Below are 16,474 nucleotides of genomic sequence, written 5' to 3' on the forward strand. Positions count from 1 at the left end.
TGTCCATATATGCACTCAGCAGGACGCTGGGAACCAGCTCCACTGCGCCCCCTCCCTCACCGACAGACAGCTGAAGTTGCCAATCAGTGTTTGTGAGTAGTGCTGCGCCCCTACGGGCCGACCCTCACTAATGGAGCCTGGAGACAAAAATAACCGTGTGTGTGTGTGTGAGTGAGTGAGTGATCGCTGTGCTATGTCTCCGTCCAGGGTGTGCTCTAATAATAGAGAAGGCTGCCTGCTCCTTTAAGAGACCGCTTGTTGCATAGTCGACAAAATAAATTGTAGCAAAATGGTCATTAAAGTTTTCCTCGCGTCTTCGTCGGGATCCACAGCGGTAAGCTTTTTACTCCAAAGGATTTATTTCTCTTAAAGTGAACTTTTGTGGTTGTAATCGGCCAGGACTGTCACTCATACAGTGACACGAGAGCGTTAAACCTCGAAATGAATGTGACTTGACTTTTATTAGGCATATCTAAACACTGCAGGCAAGTGCACGGTTTGATTTGTGCCTGAGTTTACGCCTGAGAGGCTCTGGTTCTTTGTTTAATTGTCTCGCAGGTCGATGTGATTTATATGCAGAGCTTTCTAGAACAGGGGCTCCCAAAGTTTTTTTTTTTTTTTTTTTTTTTTTGCATGTTAAGGACCTCCACATGCAGACGCTTGACGTCGGTGTCTCCCCCAAAAAGAGATTTAACATGAAACTTTAAGTCAGACTCGCATTGAGGTAACGGTGTATATGTTAGGTGGGATGATAACAGCAGAGGGGAGGGTGAATTTATTTCTTACATCCACTTTTGGCCATGCTAAAGTGGTTGGGGCCCACTTAGCAGTGTTGTATCACAACACACACTACTTGGGGTTTATCCTTTGAGTGGACTTGTTTCATGCGGGTATGGTCATCTACCCGTATTAGCAGATGACACTCAATGACTGACCACAACAGTCCTCATTAACTCTTAGAAAATGCATCGTTGTTTATCCTCTTATTTGTCCCTTTTTCGACCCTGCTGTTTGTATTTTTTTTTATTGATTTATTTTTTCATTTTTACACTTTTTATCAGTTTTTTTTATCAGTTTAAATATGATCTGTCAGCAGATGTAGATACAAGTAAAAAGATCAAACATGAAGACATTCAACCTTCACCAGAGCCCAGAAACATGGATTATGGATTATTAACAGACCAAAACAGAAAACTATTAGTCATTCAACACCATATAACACAAGGATAATAGCATATGTTGGCATCTGAGAAGCTGGAAAAAGCAATCATGTTGTGTTTCTGCTTATTTAAGGGCTTAAAATAAAATAAGATCAGATAATATACACTCAAGAGTCGCTTTATGAGGCACACCTTGTTAGGTCATAAAGGGATGGACAGGGTCAGCAGCAATCAATACTCCAGTAGGCTGTGGTGTTTAAATGGTGCTCAGGTGGTACTAAGGGGGCTAATTGTACTGAGATCCACATCCGTTACACAACCACCAGCAACCTGAACTGTTGATAAAAGGCAGGATGGAAGCATTTTGTGTACACTAAATTCTGACCCTATTCGAACATTGCAGAAAAACTCAAGACTCACAGGACGAGGCGATGTTTTTAGTCTTCTGTTGTCCAGTTGATGAGCCTGTGTGAATCGTAGTCTCAATTTCTTGTCCTTAAATGACAGGAGTGGCACCTGGTGTGGTCTTCTGCTGCTGTAGTCCATTTGCTTCAAGGTTTGATGTACTGTGCATTCAAAGATGCTCTTCTGCATACAAGAGTTTTTTTTTCTTTTTTCTTTTAGTTAGCATTGCCTTGCTATCAGCTTGAAGCCTCTGGTAGACCTCTGGTATCAACGATGGATTTCTGCCCAGACAACTGCTGCTCACCTGCTTTCTCATTTTGAGACCATTGACTGCAAAGCCTGAGATAGTTGCGTGGGAAATGAAATTAAGCCACAGTGTAAAACACAACCTGTAACAACTTATATACTATGATAGATGAAGTAGAAAAGCTCAATAAATATTAATAAAAAAAATACAAAATGAAAACAAGATAAGTAAAAAATACACAGAAGATAGGACACCTGTTACATAGACAATAATAATAAACCAAGTACGGTAAAAAAATAAAGTAAAACTCGTACTTCTTTTAAATTGTTGTCAATGGTTTCTGTGTTTACTTAGTAGGAGAGGATGGGAAGGGAGCACTATGTAGAGCATCAGATGTGAATCCATGCTGTCATTTAAATAATGTTAGTTGATATTCCAAACCCCAGAATGCTGCAGCTGCCATCCTGAGGTTAAATATTCCAGGCTTCTCCTCATATACAGTGCAATCAGGGAGGATTTCTCTGCCTCGCAGATCAAGAAGAAGCAGCAAGATGTGGTTGGCTTCTTGGAGGCTCTTAAAGTTGACTACACTCCACTGGACATCGCGTGCAATGAGGACAACCGCATGTGGATGAGGCAGAACGTCCCTGAGGACAAGAAGCCAGCCAACGGCATCCCCCTCCCCCCACAAATCTTCAACGAAGAGAGTTATTGTGGGGTGAGTATACATCGCATTCAGATACGCCAATGTTTTTAACTTGTGTCTACCTTCAGAATATTGAGAGAAAAGCATAGGAAATGCACTTTAATGTCTGTAATGGAACAACTGTAGCAACAAAGTTAAAATTGGAGGGAAAGTAAATTATTGTATTGATTTAGATCTCTAAATCTTGTGCAGGACTACGACACATTCTTTGATGCCAAAGAGGACAATTTAGTGTACACCTTCCTGGGGTTGCCCCCTCCTCCTGGGTCAAAGGTCAGTATTATTTTCTACTGTATGTTGTGGTAAACGTATGCAAAAGCCACATTTCTTCTCTAATATCTCTAATCTTTTACTTCAGTACTGATACAACAGAGTTAGTCCAACAATTCAGCTTGGACTAATTCTGCTTTGACTTTCTTCAATACACAATATTCTTTTATCGATTGTATATGAATTGCAACATTATGATACATTATGTTTTAGTTTTCCAGGTAAGACTTGAGAGTTTAAGGTGATTAATTTGAATCAAAAGAATGTCAGAAGAATAAATGCTCTTCTTTATTGTTATTGAAAGGTTTGTAATCAGATGAAATCAATGTATCCAGCTATCATTTTGGACACAAACAGGTTTAACTCCCTTCTTATAATGAGGGGGTTCCTATCATTTATGGCTCATAAAACAATAAAAAGTCTGAAAATACCATGATGAATTTTCAAAACTTCATGTGTACAACAAAATTCCCAATTAAATAAGAACATCTGTGCTGTCATAACGTACAAGTAAAAACAAAGATGCAACAAATAGTCTCTCTTCCTTTATTCATATATTAAATAATTTAGACCACGTTTATGCTCATCACAGGAAAATTCTTTCAGAACTTAGGTTGTGTGTACCTAGTTTAGGCTGCACTTTAGTCCATAAGTATTTGAACTATTACACGTTTTGTAGTTTTAACTCTTTGCACCAATGCAGTGGGATTTAGATCAGCCAAAATGTGATTGAAGTGCAGACTATTGGCTTTAATTCAGGAAGTTTAACATCAGTTAAGTGTTAACTGTTTATGAAAAACAGCCCTTTTTGTACAAAGTAATCACTTTTCTGATCTTCAAAAGTAATCGGACAACTAGTATAGTTTTAAATATAAGGATTGTTTATTGTTTTTTTTTTTTGTTTTTTTTAATGACCTCCTGATTGTAGAACCTATGGTTATCACCAAATGTGGTGTTTCCTTGTTTAAGATGCTCTGCCAGCTTTTTACTGCAGCCACCTTCACTTGTTGCTTCTTCTGCATTTGATTTTGTATTTAATAACTACGAAGCTGCTCTGTTGGGTTGAGCTCAGATGCCTGACTTGGCCATTGTGAGTATCATGTTTCTTTGCCTTGAGGAACTCATGGGTTTCTTTTGCAGCACGCTTTGGGTTGATATACATTTGCATTGTGAAGCTGTTTGATCAGTTTTGCAGCATTTGGCTAAATCTGAGCAGAGGGTGCAGATCTGTACACTTCACAGTTCATCCTGCTGCTTTTGTCAGTCACATAATCATAAACACTAGTGACCCAGATGTACTGGCAGCCATACATGCCCATGTTATAACATCTACAGTATTTCTCTCCTTCTACTTACTTTTTTCTTCCAATTATTCTTTTGCATCTTAGTTTCTGTTTCTGTCCAAAGAATTTTTTCAGAGCTGTTCAGGCTCCTTTAGATGTTTTCTGTCTCTAACCTGACTTTCTTGCTCTTGAGTGTAACCGGAGGTTTGCAACTTGTTGTAAACTTTCTGTATTTACATTTAATAAGGGTCTTGACAATGAGATGCCTACCTTGTGACGAGTGTTCTCGATGTTGTAAAGTTGTATTCATCCATTTTAACTGTCTGTGATGTCCCTGGCATTTTGGTGTTAAGCAAGCAGGTGATTTGTGAAAATGAATCAGTTAATTACCTTTGAGACTCTGAAAATGGGGAAGTGTGTATAAAAATGGCTGTAATTGCTAAATTGCTTTAGTTAAACCACTGAAACGGAAGTTTAGCACTTCAATCCTATCTTAATTGTTTGGTTTAAAATCCGCTGTGGAGGTAATTATGGCCCTAACTGTATTTATCCAAAGTTCCAGTCTTCATATATCTGCTTTTGACTGATGTGAGATTCGAACACATTTTTCAAAATTCAATTAATTTAAAATTTAAAACTGAAATTTGTTTTTTCTTTAACAATTAAATGTGTTGAAATTAGATGCAGTGGAACTTGTTTTGTAGGTAACCAGATCTGAGTGACTAAAAGAAACAAAAACATGCCGTGGACATTTTGGCAAGTTATCTGGACACTAAATGTCAACGCGATTGTGTTAAACCTGGTAATTTCCTTGGTACAGGAAGCAGAGCAAGCTGACAAGGATAACATTGTGGAGAATGGCACCCATGCTGAGGAAAACCTTGACGACACAATAGTAATGCCTTCATTTAGTCTGTGTTTAGTTTCTTTTCTCCGTGTCTCATCTTAAATTTTCAGCGTCACTTAACAACTTTCCTTCTGTCCATAACTGGTGACTTAAAGAGATTCCTAATTTCTTCATGGCTGCCCCGTCTCATCTACCACATCGACTTATTCTGGTGTTGCATGAGTGAGAAATGTGAGCTCATAATAACACACTATTCTGATTTGTCATCATAACACTGTGACACTGCATTGCTGTGTTCAGACTGCCAAAGGGCTGTGAAGCAACCAAACTGTGGTATTATTGTGTGTAAATCGTAAAATTTGATGTTTTATTTTTATCAAAAGCATTTTTTTCTAATAGATATATTTAATAACATCTTTATTTCTGACAAGATTATTACCACGAGAAAATTCCTGCTAGTTCTCAGTTCACTAGAGCTTACCTACCGTAGCCCAGATTTCCCTTTCTAATTTCCCAAATTTTAGCCCCAAGAGTAACGATTTTCTGCAGCACTGATCTCTTGTCCTATTTGCAACAATATTGCATTTTACTGTTACATTTCATGTTCTTTATCATTTTTATCACAATTTTATAATTTTAGTCTCTGAAGTAGGCAATGCTTCAGAAGAGTCATATGGCAGAGAAAACGTGACTTAGTAGTCAACAATTTGCTAATAATATATTTAGGATTTCCAGTTACAGTATATATTCTCAATATGAGATCAATAAATTTTCATCAGTCTCTTCACATAAGAGACAAAGCCAAAAACCTGTATTGTAAATGATGACTGCGTTTAACTGTGACAGTCCAGGAACACTTTTCACATCGGCCTGCTTCAGAAAGACAGCGCCAAACTACTTTAGACCAAACCTGTATTTCTGGTTAATTGAACTAACAATGTGAATAAGATTTTTTTTAGATTTAGCCTTGTAGAAGAATAGTTTGACATTTGGATAAAGATACTTATTGGCTATTTGAAAGAGATATAACACAATATGTAAAAAAAAAAAAAACCCATATTGTACCTCTCTTATAACTGAAAATTTAATGTGAAATTATGCTAGTATTAGCTTAGCAGACATGGTAAAAACAGGTAATCTAGCAAATGAGTGCTTCACAATTAACACGTTACATTTGGTGTGTTTAATCTGGCGCAGTAAACTTTTTAAACTAATGAATGTTGGACAAATACTGTTACCTGTTTTTCTTTGTTTGTTTCTTCCTTTTACAGGTTTCGTGTTAGGCTAAGTTAAGCTAATTTGCCGTTAGCTGTAACTTAATATTTTTTTTACAGAAAAGAGAAAAATATCTATATTCTCATTTTAAAATGTCAGTATTAATTTTTAGCATATCCAACTTTGGATTTGTTTTCTAACAACCTACACCTTGACTTTTTAGCTTTCCCTTCCTATTTTTATTTATTTATTTATTTTTTTAACTGGATGACAACCTACCAGGATAACATCATTGTTTTGAGTTCATAAACCTTTCCATCTGATGAGCCAACCATCGTAATGCTGCTAAAGCAGTGCCTGAAGTAGTATATCAGATTTTTTTTTATTTCTTTGTGTATTTCTTCTTTCACACACTATTGTTTACACCTTACAATAACAAGGTTCCAGTGGAGGATCGTAATGGGGATTCAAATAAAGAGGTGAAGCAGGCCACTGATGAGAATGAAGAAGGTGAGGGTGATGAGGAGGAACAGGAGGGGGCAGCAAAGGAAGAGACTGCAGAATCGGTAGGAGACGAAGCCCCCACAGTGAAGGAGGAGGAGGAAGCAGCAGTGGAAGAAACAGACGAGGTCACAGAAGACACTGTAATTGCGCCTTAACTAGACCCTAATCTCCCTTCGTTTTTCCTCTGCCTCCATCCTTGGAATGCCAATTTCTTCCACTCAGAATCCTTGTTTTCCCTTTAATCTCCTCCTTTACTCCACATTTAAGGTTTCCCTCATTTTCAAGTTCCTGTCAACCTTGTATCTGCATCTTCTCCTCAAGTCTCCTTCCCTGGACTCAGTAATTTACTAATTCACCTCGCCGAGATCCCTAATCATCATTCTTACACGTCTCATCATTGCCAGTGGATGTTTAATTTATTTATTATTGCCTTTCTGTCAATTCCATTAGGTGTCTTATGTTTGGTTTTTGAGTTGATGACACAATTCACTTACTGTTAACTATCCTGGTCAAGGTGTGTTAGTATAGGGTCCCCAGAAACTCCTCACTCTGTCGTGTGTGTGTGTGTGTGTGTGTGTGTGTGGTCTCTGATGTCTCTAATGCTATCTTATCTCCACTGTCAGGAGGGCCAAGCAGAAGAGGAAGAAGAGCAGGTGAGATTATCTAAAAAAATTCACGTAACACTTATTTCACTATTTAATAGGGAACAGTGCTTTATTGATGTTTTATAGACACAATACACAGAAACAGCAGCAGTTACTATCCCAGCATTTTTAATAACTATGTGCATTCAATAAATGACATGTGTTCTTCATCTTTTTTATTTGAGAGGGAAAATAATTTATTAACATACTGTGCAACGCATGCAGAATAATTTAAGCGGGTGCTTATTAATTCTTTCTTTTCTTAGCAGTCATTGCTGGTTTAGACCAGTCTTCACCTTTACCCAAACACGTGTACTTGCCAGTCATTCAGACTTTCGGACACTGACATGAGCTAAACTTATAAAAGATTTCTAAAAAGTTTTGGGTCACTTAAATTTTTTTAATTTTTTTTTTTTTTTTTTACATTATTTTGGATGTAAAATTTTGTGAAAGGAGTCTGCTAGAAGGCAGTGAATCTCACTTCTGTCCAATGGCAGCCATAGCCAGGTGAGTTGTTGAGGATAGATTGAACTTTTCTATCGGTAAGCACTGCTGTTTCTGCTACTGTTAGCTGCTGTTAGCCCCTGTTAGCCAGTGTTAGTGAAACTTTCTTTGAAATTGACCTAACATTATTGGGCTTGGACACTAAGTTTATGAGAATACATAAAATTGTTGGAAAATTGAATTACACACTTATTAATGCATAGTTACAACATTCTAGGTTTTTTGAGCATCAAATAACTTCCAAAAATGAATTATTATACCTCCAAAGGAACAATTTAAATTTGGCTAGTCGAGTGTGTGAAGCATTAGTCTGCATGAGTCAGTTGCAGTCTCATAACGGCCCCAAAAGAGCCCTTTTCTAAAACTTAAGTCTTCTTGTTCTAAAAAACCAGGACTATTCCATCCAAGGAAATGGACCCCCCCCCCCCCCAAATTTAAGATCCTTAAGACTTCATAGCAGAGAGTTTACTCTGTTCTGGGAAGATTTCGGTATATCTCTTTGGAGAAGATGCAGTAAGCTGCTATTCTGTGATAACAGAGTGACCAGTCCCTGAGTTGCTGTGGGAAGTGACTTAGTTTACTGTAGGAAGCGTGGGGGGAAGGTTTCCATATTACTTTAACAAACTGCTCTGCAAAGGTGTGTTTAATGACACCAGAGTTGGAAGGATGAACTTCTCATTGTGGCTAACCTTGATTTCTTCACTGTATTTTCTATTCATTTAAAGTTTAAGGCGAGTCTTTGAAAAATGTGAATTTTTCTGTGTGACCCCACACTTTTGAATAGCAGTGAAAACATGCTGTACCACCTCCCTCACTCTGTGCTTGTCAAGGCCAGTGAGAATTTTTCTCTCTCTTTGTCTCCCATCACTTTCACTGTTTACAAAAATCTGAGTGCTTAAGAAACCTCTGCTATTTAAAATGTCTTTTAATCTTGTGCAGTGTAAACACTTATAATACGGGGTTTTAAAGCAGTTCTAACTGAGATAGGCTGAATGCAGGTATAGCTCAGTAGGTAGAGTGGTGGCCCCATGATCGGAAGGTCGGGGGTTCGACTCCACTGAACGGCTACCCTGAGGTACCCCTGAGTAGGGATGGGTACCGGTATCTGGTGCCATTACGGCACCGGTTCTGACATAAACGGTAGTAACCAGACCGAAAGGAAGCGCACATTTCGGTGCTTTATTTCGGTGCTTTTTTTCCTGAGATGGCATACACTTTGGATTCCAGCCAATCATTTTACCTTTGTGAGCGTAGTAGGCGGGCCCAGGTACGTACGTTCTTTTAGAGCAGAGCTACAGATTAAAAATGCCCAAAGCGAAGCGGTCAAAGTCTGGCTGTACTTCACAGCAAAATATGCAAACTCAGCAGCCTGCAACAAGTGCTTTAAGGTGATACTGTGCAAAGGAGGTAACATCTCAAAACTGATGAAACACCTGGCGACGTATAGGGTTTTTTAAAAGCCGAGAAATGCGCCGTATTTGATAGCTTGCTGTGAGACCTCACATTGAGCACATCTACTGCGGGTGTGATGCCTGTTATCGGACCCGGAGTTAGCAACATCTGCAAAAAACCCGAAGAGTAGAGTCCTGGCCCCTAGCCCTGCCAGTGTAGCAGGATGATGACGGATGATGATGGCAGCAGCAGCTGTTCTTCTCTGCGTGAGTAGCTTAATGTTGTTCGTGTGTAATTTACGTTGAGTAGGCTAACCACGTTATTACATGAAGGCATGTAAGGTGAACTAGCAAACACCGTCGTAGTTACATGAGGCTGTCTTCTTGTTTAATGGCAGATACTCCCTTCACCCTGGCCAAAAAGGCTAAAATGAGGCTAAAAGAAAAAGTGGAAAACAGCCAAACATGAGAGGTTTTTGGACAAAGTTTGTATTTTTTCCATTGTTTAAGCACTGCTTCCAGCCAAGAGTGATGCCATAAATCCCCTATAGCTGCAGAAAAGGCACACATTGTTATCTTTTTACAAAAAAAAACAGCTGAACATGAGTGTTTTGGACCAATTATGTGTTCTCTATTCTTTAAGCACCGGTTTAAGCACTGGCACAGTTTCAAAAGTACCGGTTTGGTACTGGTATCGGATAAAACCTAAACGATACCCATCCCTACCCCTGAGCAAGGTACCGTCCCTTCACACTGCTCCCCGGGCGCTGCATTGGTGGCTGCCCACTGCTTCACTGGGTGAATGGGTTAAATGCAGAGGAACTATTTCCCTATGGGGACTAACACATACACATTAAAAAAAGCTGCCTAATTGACTCACGCGTTAAACACCAAATGACTGATCTCATTTAGCATTTCAGAGTTGATATGTTGTTGTTTTTTTTTTGTTTTTTTTGAGTTCATGTTCCAGCCCATCCCTCACCTGACTCATTTCACACAGGCTAGGTCAGGGGGGTCAAACTCAATTTACATTGTGGCCAACATACAGCCCACATACAGTTTAACGACGCATTTAATCCCCTTTAATATAAATTAATTTCAGTATTTCTCAGTTTTTATGCACAATAAAGAAATGCTGCTGTAGTAAATGCAAGAATGCTAAAAGGTCTTTATCTGTAGGAAAAGCAGCAAAACTTAGTAAAATACAGTTTAAAATCCAATATTTATGCCTTAATTCACATTTCCCCCAATGAGCTTGATTGAGGTCTTTGCGGGGCTGATTCTGGTCCCCGGGCCTTGTGTTTGACACCCCTGGTCTAGATGCATCAATATCAGAGCTGTGTCTGCTGGTTCCTCGTGTACACAAACACACACACGCTGTATGACATTTGACTCCTTTGCCCTCTTGGTTTGCTCCCTCCAGGAGGAAGAGGATTTGCAGTCAGAGGTAACTGTGCTTCTCTGTTCGTCTCTTTCTGTGCGGTTCCTCCATACAGTCATCAGCAGTGTGGGTTTGATGGTGCAGATATCAGGGAAGGTCGTCCAGATGGGTTTGGGAGGGTCTTGGTCTGCCTTTTAAATTGCCAACTTTGAAGACTTCACCTGTCTACCCCTCTCTCTACTCTCTCTTTATTACGATCTCCTCAAGTTTTTTTTTTTTTTTTTTTTTTTTTTTTTTTTGACCTTTCCTGTCTTTCTGCTAACATCCCGTTCCTCATTTCTTCCCAGTTTTCTAGCTGCTTCCTGACAACTTCGACTGTTCCCATAGTTTCATTTGAAATCATAAGACATTTCCATACCACATGCCTGTTGTGCTCTTTTGCTCCCCACACAGCCGGCTGACCTGCTGCCTGTTACTTTTTCTTTTTCTTTTTTTTTTTTTTAGGAGGAAGAAGAGCTACGACAGCTTGAGGTAGATTCATGTTTTATTTTAAACTGCTTCTAGCCTTCCTGAGTTTGTCTTGTTTTTTTCTTTTTGTTGTTTTTGTTTAGTGACTCATTACTTTGTCAGATTATTAATCCCTTTCACACCTCAAGCATTCCTTCAATGATTAGTATTTCACTATTTGTTAGCATATTTTGTCTTTTGCCAGAAACAATGAATTGGTCGCCTCGTGTCTGTGATAACAAAGGGTCAGAGTAAAATGCTAAAAGACCAAAAAAACAACACAAGTCAAAGTCAAAGACGTATCATCCAGAGTGATGATTAATACAGCACCTCAAGTAATTCTCATAAAGAAATGACCAATATAGGGCTCATTAAAAAAGACAATCATGGTAACAATGTAATAATCCATTTTCCTCAGTTATGTCATTATGTTGAAAGAGTGTTTTGTGGGCCTTTTTTTGCCCTGGATTTTGCCTGTCAGGACACATCCCCAAAACTTTTCAACTTCATGTGACCCAACTTTCAAAAAGCAAACTCACACACTTGCTCTTGCACTGTTTTTCAGTCTGCACCCTGTGGACAGGGTTTGAAGTCTGGTGAGTCAGCCCAGCCGGTTTTTCACCCAGCGTTGCTCATCTCAAGGGTAGCTCCTCTAAAGAGTCCACACTTTAACCATTCCCTAAATCAGACTCTGCCCCCTGCAACACACCAACACAATGAATAATCAGTTGGTTCAAAAAGTTGTTTTTAAAAAAAAAAAAAAAAAAAAAAGTCTGGTTCTAAGTGCTGTGTGAAAAGGGCTCTGCTTCTCAGAGACATTCCAGCCTCTGCTTGAGTTTACGCTGCTTATGCTTCAGTGCTTCGCCCTGCCGTTTTTCCGCTCTTCCTTCCCATCTGTTTTGTCCTTGTCCAACCTCTCTTGCAGGAGCAAGACGAACAAGGCAGTGCTGTAGTTTCTGGTGGTTCTACTTTTTTTTTTTTTTTTTTTTTTAATTAATTAATTAATTTTTTTAAAGCTTGACAGACTTGCCCTTCTCTCCCTTTCTCCTTCTTTCTTTTGGTGTGCTGCATGGACTTTTAGGTCCACTTTCCATGGACATGCCTGCTGGTTTGCAGCATGATAAACCTGATCATATTTGACCTAAACCTTAAAGGTGGATTTCATGTAGTAACAGATATGCGAGTCACATATGGACCATAATGTTGGTTTCTTTTTCAAAACTGCCTGTTTTCGTGTTCCACAGGAGGAAGAAGAGGCTGAAGTGCAAGAGGTATATCTGGATTATAGAATCTTTGTATAAGTTTTGCACGGTGTGAATCACACAGAGACTGGGATTTTTCTTTTCATGCATGATCCGATTGCAGAGAAAGACTGTGTGCACATGTTCAGGCGAACTCTCTCTCCTCAAGATCGTACTTGTCATTGGTTCAGTGAATATTGTGTGCAGTATAACTCATATGGCCTCAAACAAGCCAGGACAAAGATGAGGTTGTTCAGAGTTGGAGCAAACTTTTATGAAACTTTCACAGAGAAACATTCTGCAAGTCTGCCAAGACGTTTTCCCTTTTTTAGTTTTGATACCTAAAAAAAACGCTTGAACGTTCCGTTGTCTTCTTTTAAAACTTGGCCTGCACGCACGTGAGGATAACTCGGACATGTTTGGTTTTGTTGTACTGGGAGATGGGGCGCACTGACTTGACAGGATGACATTTTTTTTTCTTTTTAAAGAAGCCATGGCTTTTGTTCCTTTTTTGCCAAGAGCAATCTGAAGAAAGTGGACGTGAAGTGGATGTGACAAGTTTCAAAGAAGATGGAGGAGACGGAGCACATCTTGTTCTCATGCAATACTCAGAAAAAGAAAAAACATTTCACGTTAGACGACACACTGCGTTGTTTCCAGGCTTACTGCTCTCTTAGTTTGGGTCACCTGTTGGAATAAAGTGGTTGTAGGATCGAATAATAGATAACCTCAGTGAGCGTGTTGTTTACTTCAAGACTAACCAGGAACAGCATTCGCGGCTTGAGTGGTAACACTTAAAACACGTGACACGCAGTTTAACCTCATGTTACACGGTGCGCCTGCTTAAGCACCACTCTTGTCTCACTTAGGTCATCTCATTAAAAACAGAACTCCATAACTAGTTTCCTCAGTTTTTTTTCCGACCCTGCTGTCATCACCACTGCCCACGCTTGACATCTTCTCCATTTTTAACCCATCCTTAACACAGCCACTAACATGGGAAGTCGTCTCACCTTCTCCCTATTTAAGCCATGACTTCACATAGCCCCTCCCTCTTCTTTTTTTTATTTTTTAATTTTTTTCAAAGGAGGAGGAAGAGGAAGAAGAAGAAGAGTTGGAAGAAACACAGGTAGTATTACAGCAGTTTGTCACATGTGGTCTTCTGCCTGTGCTTGCCATGCCTGGTCCAGTGTTGTAAAGAGGGAAGATCTTTGTGTGCGACACAAACACACATCACACATCTTGGTAGCTCACTCATAGTAAAGACTGTGGGTTTGTTTGTTTTTTTGTTTTTTAAATTGCAATTCAAATAGTTTTGTTTTATTTATGCAACAAACTAAGAAACAACTGCAGTCTTTCCACTTTGAATCCCACAAATCCTTCTCCGGTTGATGAGACGCATCCAGGTAAAAGGTTTAACAACGAGAGAGTCTCAGCTATCATTGGGATCGCTTTTTTTTTTTTTTTTTTTTTTTTTTTTTTTTTCCCCACAAATTAAAGCTTGCACCGTTAGAAACATTAGAATAGAATACACAAAGGCACTTTAAACAGATTTTAATCCGACCTTCTACCACTGCCACGTGTCTCTGCTTTCTGTGTGTGTGTGTTGGTTATCAATACATGATTTTGTCTTCTAACAGGAGGAAGAGGCGGAGTAGTTGAAGCTAAGCGATGCTGATGATGTCGATTTACTGCTCCCCAGGTAAAACCCTCTGCTTTTTTCTGCTTTACCACTGGAGGGCAGTGCGATGTTATGTGGCTCGGTAGAAGAATGGCTAGAAACTTCTGTGTGTTGCTTTTCTCTTTGGCATTTATGTAACCAGATTAATTAAAAAGATAAACTTGCATTCAGTACAGATTTTTTTCCCTTCTTTTTTTGTGCTTCTTTGACCCTGTTAACAAAGCTCTGTGCAAAATACAATTACGCAACCTGTATTGTATGCATGATGCAGTGGCATGCATTAATATCTAAAACAGGCAAGTTTTTCATTAAAGCGCTAAGATCCTGCTTACTTCACCTTGGTGTTTGGAAGGAGTTATCTTTTTAACCTGCACTTGCTGCAGCGTGTTTGCAGAGGACTGCCACTGTTGACTCATCTGCAAACAGCTTCAGTGGGTACACAGCATGCCTGGGGATCACCTAGATCCACCACCAAAGCATCTCACTATCCCCTGTTTTTCCCTCGGAGTCAGTGGGACTAATGAAGATATTTGTGGTGATTAAAAATTCTAATCTTCTTTTAGCTCTTTTGTGTGTTTAAGGCCTCTATGTCCCACTGAAGGAATAGCTTTAGAGCTGGCCCTGAAAGAGTGGCAGTGCCCACTCTCCTTCCTCCCCTCCCTCCTCTCTAAGCTGTGCACCAGCCCCTGCGAGCCCCTGTCACGCCTCGTTTGTGAAAGCTGTTAAGTGAGCTTCAGAAGTGCCTCAGGAGGTGCCGGCACGCTGGGTGGCACAGGCGTGGCGATGGTGGTGTCTTCCTCAGCCACCACGGACAACTCAGTAATGTGTGACCTATTTCTAGTCATCTGTTTTTCTTGTGTCGCAGCCCGAAGGAGCCTCCCGTTCCATCTCTTCCTGACCCTTGACACTTGGCCCGCCCCCCTCAGCCCCATCAGAAAGCCCCTCTACGTCTCCGCAAAGCAGCACATGACCCTACTGGAAACCACTGGTCATGTGCTTGAAGGCTCCATCCCAGCTGAAAACGCCTAACCCACATTTGCCTTACACCCTTCCCTGTTGACTGCAATGTTGACTTAATTTTTATATTTTGCGTGTACAGACATACTGTAATGAAAAACGAGCAGAGTAGCCTAGCGGTGTTGGTTTGGTTGTTTGCCATGAGCAGCTTTTTGTAAAATGCACAGTGGTTTTGTTAAACTCAGACCCTTTTCCCATGTTGTACTTGTAGAAGTTCTAGTTTTCTAACACAAAAGGCCGACGACCTATGAAGGAAAAAAAAAAAGAAGAAGAAGGAAATCCTGGCATATCCTAGCTTGTGACTCCTGGCTTGTAGATTCAAAGTGTCATAAGTCACTCTCTTTCATAACAGTTCTGTTCTTGTGCTCCTAACTTCATGCCTTATCTAACGGCGAGTGTGTAAATTCAAACTGCGACTTCTAATGGCAGCGAGAAAGGAAATAGACACATGCTGCAAGACTGCAAACCCCTCCACCACCGCCACAGCTACTTCTGCCAGAAATGCTGTCTAATCAATGCACTTTGTTGAACGAAGAGTGAGATGTGGCTGAGATGTTGGAAAAGAAAATAAAGTGGACTCGTAAAAACATTCTCAGTGGATCTTTATTTAAACTCTTTTGTTGGCATATTTAAAGAAGAATGGGCTATTGTGCATGTTGGGGAGTGTAGGGGTCAACAGGAAAACAAATGCCTTGTCCCATGAGATTTTCTTGTAGAGGTGGATGAGAACATGCAGTGTTATTTTTAGATAGATGATCAAAAAAGGGTCAGGCATGTGCAGTACAGGCTTTACAGGATAGGCATTATTACTATGCCCAGTATTCACCAACGTCTAATGTGTGCAGGAATGCCACAGATAAATTCTTTCAATGAATAACTACAGTGGGGGAAATAGTTACATGATCTCCTGCTGCATTTGTAAGATTGCTCACTTACAAAGAAAGGAAAAGTGTTTTATTATTATGTTTAATTTTAATGGAGAGACAGAATATCAACCAAAAGTTCAGAAAGGAAGCACATAGTACATAAAAGTTCAATAAATAAATTGATCTGCATGTTAGAGTGGGGGGCACTGTAATAACTAAAACTGTTAAAAAATTTAATACAGTAAAAATTACAGTATTTGCCTGACAACTGTCATGAAATGTGATAATTATGTAGAAGAAAAAAGAAGAAAATATTAATTACAGATGTGTTAGCTCTCTTGATCTGACCAAAAACAAAAGATTCCCGCTTTTGTAAAAAAAAGTGATGTATTCTGTGATCCATCAAACATCTACTGTGTTCCAATAAAAATACATCATCCTTTAAATTCAATAATTTGAAAAGGGAGGGACTCTGTAAGGCCCCTGGGATCTGAGGAATTACAATGGGCAATATTTGCAGTCTCTCCCACACTGTGTATTTACGCATGTGTGTGTGCAGCATGGGCCAAAGTTCCCACTGAATTTGGTAATATTTAACGGGACAG

General features: G+C 39.6%; 1 protein-coding gene across 33 annotated transcripts; it reads left to right on the forward strand.

Moving 5' to 3' along the window:
• The first annotated feature begins 134 nt into the window (after window positions 1-134).
• Window positions 135-15,592, forward strand: sh3bgr (SH3 domain binding glutamate-rich protein). Of its 33 annotated transcripts, XR_013972466.1 has the most exons (13): window positions 136-334; window positions 2,345-2,530; window positions 2,711-2,791; window positions 4,892-4,966; window positions 6,574-6,777; window positions 7,261-7,290; window positions 10,600-10,623; window positions 11,062-11,088; window positions 11,630-11,660; window positions 12,309-12,335; window positions 13,393-13,434; window positions 13,946-14,007; window positions 14,852-15,592. XR_013972466.1 is itself a non-coding variant. In XM_080889190.1 (12 exons), the coding sequence occupies exons 1-11, from the start codon at window positions 290-292 to the stop codon at window positions 13,961-13,963; spliced, it is 744 nt and encodes a 247-aa protein (XP_080745316.1). In that variant the 5' UTR covers window positions 135-289; the 3' UTR covers window positions 13,964-14,007; window positions 14,852-15,592. The 33 variants fall into 33 exon arrangements, 27 of the variants coding, with proteins under 27 accessions (XP_080745316.1, XP_080745311.1, XP_080745335.1 ...); XR_013972464.1 differs by lacking the exon at window positions 13,393-13,434 and having other exon boundaries at window positions 135-334; window positions 6,574-6,762; XM_080889190.1 differs by lacking the exon at window positions 11,630-11,660 and having other exon boundaries at window positions 135-334; window positions 6,574-6,762.
• Window positions 15,593-16,474: the final 882 nt, after the last annotated feature.

Source organism: Rhamphochromis sp. 'chilingali', assembly GCF_963969265.1.
Source record: "Rhamphochromis sp. 'chilingali' genome assembly, chromosome: 8".
Taxonomy (NCBI): Eukaryota; Metazoa; Chordata; class Actinopteri; order Cichliformes; family Cichlidae; genus Rhamphochromis; species Rhamphochromis sp. 'chilingali'.

Excerpts from the sequence above, each read along its gene's own strand:
- sh3bgr (XM_080889183.1), top strand. The coding sequence starts at position 290 with ATGGTCATTAAAGTTTTCCTCGCGTCTTCGTCGGGATCCACAGCG. Across the intron at positions 2,792-4,891 it reads CCCCTCCTCCTGGGTCAAAG|GAAGCAGAGCAAGCTGACAA; the intron begins GTCAGTATTATT and ends TCCTTGGTACAG. Across the intron at positions 7,291-10,599 it reads CAGAAGAGGAAGAAGAGCAG|GAGGAAGAGGATTTGCAGTC; the intron begins GTGAGATTATCT and ends TGCTCCCTCCAG.